The 7,765-nt window shown below is 38.5% G+C and overlaps 1 protein-coding gene across 1 annotated transcript; it reads left to right on the forward strand.

Moving 5' to 3' along the window:
* The first annotated feature begins 5,357 nt into the window (after positions 1-5,357).
* Positions 5,358-6,358, forward strand: FSHB (follicle stimulating hormone, beta polypeptide). The gene is made up of 2 exons (XM_010004246.1): positions 5,358-5,516; positions 6,122-6,358. The coding sequence occupies exons 1-2, from the start codon at positions 5,358-5,360 to the stop codon at positions 6,356-6,358; spliced, it is 396 nt and encodes a 131-aa protein (XP_010002548.1).
* The last annotated feature ends 1,407 nt before the right edge of the window (positions 6,359-7,765 follow it).

Here is a 7,765-nt window from a genome sequence, read left to right on the forward strand (position 1 = left end):
AGCAGGGAAGGTGACAACCCTTGGCATGGTTCCTTCTTTACAGACACACACAGGTACCACTTCAACTGGAGCAAGACAGATCAGGGCATGTCTCCATACTCTGTGTAAGACCAGCAAAAACAGACCATAGTGATTCATATCAGATGCAGCCTCATGCCCCTACTTCTGGTTTCTTCAACTCATCTCCTCATAGCAGCAATTTCACACAGACCCAAGAACTGCTCACATAAGAAAAGGAAATGGTTATGTATTAGTGGAATAGATGATTTAAATACATTATTAGGTCTCTCCCTTGCTTTGTCTGTTTTGTTAAGTCCATTAAGACAACACCTTCTATTAGCTCAGGTTGCTCAGAGCCCCATCCAGCCTGACCTGGGACACTTACAGAGATGAGGCATCCACAATTTCCCTGGGCAACCTGTGCCAGTGTCTCACCACCCTCACAGTAAAGAATTTCTTCCTATTATTTAATCTAAAACTCCCCTCTTTTGGTTTGAAACCATTCCCCTTTGTCCTCTCACTACAAGCCCTTGTACAAAGCCCCTGCCCAGCATTCCTGTGGGCCTTTCAGGTACTGGAAGGTGCTGTAAGTTCTCCCTGGAGCCTTCTCTTCTCCAGGCTGAACACAAGTATGTATCACACTCAGTATCATTGCACTGAAATGCAAAACTCCAAACTTAACCAACTCTTCATTCCATTCTAACCCATAGAAAATCTAATTAAGCCATAGATTTAAGCACCTTAAACATGTCCTGAGACATACTTTCAGTGAGAAACTGCTCTCAGATGCAGAAACTATTATCCCCAGTAACATACCCATTTACCAAGACCTAAAACATAACCCCAGCCATGAACATAACAAACCTAAATCCCATATCCCTTGACACTATTAAAATAATATATGAGAAGCTAAAGCTAGTCTGCAGCTGGAATAATTTACAGATAAGACCTGTCTTTTATAACAGATATTGTGTTTTATTTCCACTAGAAGGTTCAAAACATTTGCTTTCAGGACAGAGTCAGATTTATTACTCATGGTGGATAAGTTGTACATATATAACCAAGGTTTCCACTAGCATTTTGATAGATGCTGAAGTTCTGTTACAGATCTAAACTACCTTATTTTAAGTGAGGCAGATTTACAGTTACATAACTGCTAGTCTTACCACCACTCCTCTTGAAGAAAGAAATTTTATTAGTTTAGGACATGTAAGAAACACAAAGCTTTCAGTTCTGCATTAGATGCTTTTGCCAAAACAAACAAAACAAAAACCACACACACAAACAAAAAACAACCAACCAAAAAAATCCAACCCACAAACATAAGAAAAACAGTATTTACTGTTTAGAAAGGAAACAACAGCAGAATGTGTCATAGCACTTCTGGTTGAAGTGATTAGAAATAGCAAAGCAAGTGCTCTCTTGTGGCAGCACTGGCATCCATGGCTTGCCAGCTTTCAACAGTAAACAAGGCAGGGGAAACAGCCACAGAATACAAAAAAAACAGCAATATGGAGAAGCCTTTTATTTCCCTGAGATGCCACTAAGGCAGTAACACAGCCATGTGAACCTGACGCCCACTGTGACCTGCACAAATGTTGGAGAGCTTTCACCTACAGGACTACCTATACTCCAACTCCCTGTCCATATGGATTACCAGATCTTCCATTACAGCATGTGCCAGATTTCCACTTCAATAAGAATACAGCAAGCTCCACTGACAGAGGTCTTGACCATTAAGCACCAGCTGTTCCAATCCAACTCTTCCATTCCCAATCATAATGCAATTACTGGAATCTGCAGCAACTTGAGCCCTCTCATGAGGCTTGCTAGAGCTTGGGTTGTGCACAGTGGACCTGTAAGCTAACCCTGGAAAGGTGGAGAAAGAGCATGAGATTGCTTTGCCCCAGTCCAAACAGGCCATTTGCAAAGATACTCCAGATCTGTGAGTTGCTTAGATAGCTCCAAGGGTAAGCACAGCACACAGAGTTTGAATTCTTCTGTATAGACACGTCAAAATATCTTTTAATTTCCTAGGCCATATAAACAAACCACAACAGAATTCCGGAAAGATGATTTTGCCAATTCCTCTTTGACCCTGTGGACAACACCAAGCATTCAACCTAGAACCACAATGACAACTGCTAAATCTAGGATGGGTAATACTGTTTAAGAACTAGATAGACAAAATCACTTAACCATTAAAAGTTGCTGTACCATGTTGTCAGAAGCTGCGGTACCAGCTCACGACACATGTGAAGAGGAAGTCTTCTTCCCTCTGATATTATTCCCTAAACTGAAATAGAAACTATTTAAAATGGAAAGCATTTCTATTTCTCAAATAGATACAAAATTCAGTTAACAATGAACCTACAGATCATGTTAATATATATGTGAAAATGATAGCTTTCTGGATAAATAACATCACTTACGCCCTTCACGACTACCATAACCTTTTTTTTAATATTATGGGAATATAAACTTGATGTACTTAGCATATAAACATTTCCTATATTACTCAGAAAAACATGTACTTACACAGCATCTTGCTTATCGTAAGAAGTAATTCCTTTAGTGTATCTTTCTAAGGAAAAGTGTGAGAACAAAATCAAAGTCAACCAAGTAACAACTCACCAAATGGCTACTCCTCAGATGACAGGCTGGTGGTGAGTTGATTTAAATTTGTAATTTTCTATTATCTTAAAGGTACATATTCATATATTAACACAATTAATTTAGCAGAGCTGATAGCTGGAGAACCAACCTAGAACTGATTACAGGAACAAATGACCTTAAAGTAAGCGCAGGATGAAATCTTCCTGTTAAAAAGTTTGTATTGTGTTTATAATGTAGCTTCATTAACTCTACAGTGAGAACATGATGTAAAGCCCTTCCTGTTAACCTCCCTCCCCCTCATTCCCACTCCCCAATCAATCCCATCAATTACACTGTTACAGCTGTTCATTTCATTGTGGAACAAATTGATATGGATTAACAACGATCCTGGAAAAGAGAGCTGGGTTGGGTTTTTCCTTTGTTTTAATCAGAATGATTTCCCCAATTCACATTGCCATGAGGGAGAAAGCTGAGTGGGCCAGAAAGGAGCTAAGGGAGAGAAGAAACAGCAGGGCAGGGGCCAAACCTGCACTTCTGAAATGTGAAACTATGGTTTTAGTGAAGGCGTGTGACTTCCTCAAGCCATGAAACAGATTACTGTAACTGAGAGACTAGATCATTTCTGTATTGTCCTTCACAAATGAAGTATATTTGGTTTTATTTAATTTGCATAAATTAGGACTTAGAAAAGGCCAGATCCTCCATAGGGATATAACTAATTGTAATCAGCTTTTGTCTGGCATCTTTGCAATCAGTGATTTACAGCAAGTGAGAACCTTCTCTGGGAAGACGGTGTTGACACAAAAGGCCATTATCTAACAATCACAGAGTTTATATTAGTAAAGATGAAGATGTTTGCTTTCTTGTCTTCTTTATGCATTTAACTGAGCTTGTTACTACTACAGTGTATGTCCAGGGAAAATTTGTGGATTGTTTTCTAATTTTGGTATGATAGGAAATTCATTAACAAATTAAGGTCTTGCAGACTGTATGGAAGCTGGAACAGATGGCCAGTCTGCAGGACCACAGGAAGGTATGAGACACTTAAAAGGCTCATTTGTAAAGGCCATTTTGAAAAGTATCCCGTCTGCAGGACAACTAATAAGCTAGTGAGAATTTTTTTTCATGATAAAATGCTTTTAACTGTCTGTCCTTGCCTGGTTTTCTTTTGTAGATGGATTTCTGTAAAAGTCAGACTGACCATAATAGAACAGTCATAACAAAGGAAGACTGGCTGTTCTGGGCAGATGATAGTAAATACAGTGCTACTGTGAGTCATTTTCCCCAGAAGTGATCTGTGAAGCTCAATAAAGTTATTTCTTTGTCATTATTCTGGTGAAGTGGGACACATAACTAACTTGTGAACACAGGAAAAGGGCAGTTAGCTGGAAATACTATTCATAGACTTTTATTATAATGATGAACTAGGGAATGCATGCAAGTTCTGTTTGCATGGTTGCCTGTTAAAAATGTTAGCATTTTTCCTGCAACAAGACAACACTTGATCTGAGATCACTGACAGAAAAGACAGATCTAGAGCCTCATTATGACATCTTTATAGTCCCTTGCCACAATACAGACATCCCTTACCTAAGATGGGAAAAATGTGACCATGCAACAGGCAGGAGCCAGGACTGCATCCAGTGAGGTAGGAATCTGAATTTCAAAAAGTCACTGTGGTATTTTAAATGGCAAAAAAAGTGGAGTTACTCATGGTTTAACAAAACTTATACTACTACATTTCCTGGACCACAGATCAATAAGCAGGTACACAGGCAATTCACTGGGTGAGAGTTAATTCAGAGAAAAGCAATAAAGATTGATACCCTGAAAATCCCAGAAACATGTTCATTAGTCAAGAAACACTCTAACAATGCCTTCTCCATTAATTACCAGGGCACCAGCTTGTACCCCAAGCCTATGAGTTTGAGGGTTTACATAAAACACAGCTAAAATACCCAAAAATTTCTATTCCAAAAATAGGCTTCTCAACCTTCTTTCAAATTGTGGAATGGCTCAGCTATTTCTACATGCCACTGAATCAAATCCAGTGCAACCTGTAAAATGATATTGTGACAGTAACCTTCACCATCACTTCTTGAGAGTGTTTTGCTTATCATTTTTCCTCTCAACAAGGTTTGATGTCACTGTCTGGCTGGACATTAATCCGCTTTCACCAAGTACCAAACTAATGCCTGCTGCATTAATACACTGCAAATCCTCAAGGTGTAAGTTACACACGATTTAGTATAAAAGGTAAGCACAGGGCTTTCTCTTCACTACAGCTAGTACCAGGAAGGCAAGAAAGCAACTTACCAGGTAAGTTTTCGTCAGATTCTGATCTAGAAATCTTTGCTTCTGAAAAACAGGTTATCCTTTGCTCTTTCTCCCTCTTGCTGCTTTTTGCTTCTCCTTAAACACAGGAGACAACCTAGGTACAGAAACTTGGATTAAAATATTTCACTGAAAGTGGTATGATACTCAATTATTATTATTCTTCAAAGATTGCCAACATGCTATTTCAGTCATTTATTAAAATCAAGCTCCTTTAACAATAATATATATAGATATCTTTTATGGCTTTTATCCTATGTTCTCATTGATGTTTCTGAAAGCTTGCTAATAGAACTACTTGAGGATAATGTGAAGACTCAATTTCTCCATGTTTCTATAAATCTTTTCTCTTGAAAATACCTACACGTTTGTCCAGTATAGATATATATTTTTGCTTTACACACAGGATGAAGACAGTTAATTGTTACGTGCTGTTCTTTTGCTGGAAAGCAATTTGTTGCAATAGCTGCCAGCTCACCAATATTACTATAGCAGTGGAAAGAGAAGAATGTGAATTCTGTATTACAGTGAATGCCACATGGTGCTCAGGATACTGCTTCACAAGGGTGAGACTCTCAAGTTTAATTTCAGGCACTGGCATTAAATATTCCATGTGATGCATGAATAATCCATTTCTGCAGCCTGTATGAAACACATAGGCAGGATGAGCTCTGTGAAAGAACAGACTGAGTAACTGCTGTGCTATTTGACAGAAGAGTAGGTACACAGCTGAAGGGTGAAAAGCTGCTAGGAAAATTCAGATCTTTATCTGGCTGCGCACATTATGTTTATTTGTATAACTAGAGTTGAAAGTATTATCATGTTTTTTCTCTGCCTTGTATCTGTTTGCAACCACATATTGAACACAATAAAGCATCCATTAATATGCAGTCTTCTCTAATTTTCCAAATAATTTGAAGAATCCAGCTATTCACCTGCAAGATTTTCTGGCAATAGTATGACACAAATTGCCATGTCAGTCCTCCTAAAAGCAGAAATCTAAGGATCTAGATGAAATTAAAGGAGTCTGATCCAAATAATTTTATCTCAGTGGTATTTTCTGCACCAGTTTAATCAGTTTTCACATCAGGTTCTATTATTTTATTTTTTAAAAAATAATAATTCGACCCTATAACAAATTTCAAAACCAAGTATTTCCATCTTGTTTCAGGATCCAGTATATAAATATCCACCAGTATCATCCGTTCAGCAAACATGTACCTTCAAGGAGGTTGTGTATGAAACAGTGAAGATCCCTGGCTGTGGTGACCATCCGGAATCATTTTATTCGTACCCAGTAGCTACCGAGTGCCACTGTGAGACCTGTGACACTGACAGCACTGACTGCACTGTGAGGGGCCTTGGGCCATCCTACTGTTCCTTCAGTCAGAATGGAAGTAACCAATGAAGGGTACTTGAGATGGCAGTTTGGCTTTAAACATTCATTTCTAAATAAAGGTACTGATTGGGATTAAGTGAAAAATCATAGGCAAGGCTCTTTAGAAACTGCCCAGATTGAAAAAAAAAAGATTTTTAAGGCCAAAATGGAGAGCTACTGACTAAAGTTCTCTTTAAGCCTTCGGTACTTATCCCATCAGTTTCCTTAAATCATTTTCATAGGTTCATAGAACACTGCTTCTGATTCCTTTTGCCTTTGACTCCTCCTCTGTGTCACCTTCATTCTTTATATTCCTGTATTTCCACTGCCTAGTTCACTTAGCTTATCCTGTGCTATCCTATGCTTTCAAACACTTTCCAACTTCCAGTTATTTATTATCCCTTGCCTTCCATCTCTCCTCAGAGCTCCCCTATTTTAAAAAGCCTTGTGGCACTGCTTTTCTGACAATCCACAGCTGTGCCCTCACTTCCTATTAGCTGGACTGCAAACTTCTCTCAGCTGAGATCCTGACTCTTCTTTTGGCCAAATGAAAAGATACTGCTCTTCATCAGAAAAAATCACCTACACAAACAGAACAGAGAGCAACTGGTTCAGCAGCAGCTCAGCACTAAAGACTTGAAGGATATACAAGCTAAGTATGAGTCAGTAGTATTACACTGCTGAAGAAAGTGGGAATGGGAAGAGTGGAACCTACAAGACACAACCTGCTGCCACCACTCTGCTTGACATGATAAGAGCATCAGCTGAGTCATTTCCAGCTTTGGACACAGAACTTTGAGGCACTGAAAAATGGCAGAAAATCCACAGAAGAGTAATAAGACTGGAGAGAGACCTAAAAAATATCTTAGGAAAAAAAAAAAAAAGTGATTGTTTTGCTTACAGGAGGTAATGGGGGGCAGGGAGCAGGGGAGAGACCAGTGGAACCTTATACATGCTTGAAGACTGTTACAAAGAGAAAAGGAACAGTCAATTCTCCATGTTCATAGTGAACAGATCAACTAATGAAAGATTCAGAGTAGTAAATCTTCTGAAAGGTACAGACAGCTTGACACTGAAATGAATTATCAGGGGGCTAGGGTCTGTGGAGCAATGACCACTACAGGTCTTCAAGAACACATTGAACCTGTGAGGACAACAAAGAGTTAATTTGCCCTGAGGCAATGAAATGAAGTAGATGACCTCTTGAGATCGCCAGGCATGTTTGCTTTTGAGAACCTTATTGACATGTTTATTTAAGAGGCATTTGTCTGTTACTCTGGATCTGTCTTATAATAGATATTTTAACTTATTTAATTTTTAGCTTTTTTTACTGAAAAATATTAGTTCTCTTAATGTAATTTTATTTATAAGATTAATCCACATGAACATTTACATAGTACTACTGAAGTTTTAAAAGTGGTAAAGTAATAGGTAAAT

The sequence above is a fragment of the Chaetura pelagica genome, unplaced genomic scaffold (genome assembly GCF_000747805.2).
Source record: "Chaetura pelagica isolate M959 unplaced genomic scaffold, ChaPel_1.0 scaffold119, whole genome shotgun sequence".
In the NCBI taxonomy this organism is placed as follows: domain Eukaryota; kingdom Metazoa; phylum Chordata; class Aves; order Apodiformes; family Apodidae; genus Chaetura; species Chaetura pelagica.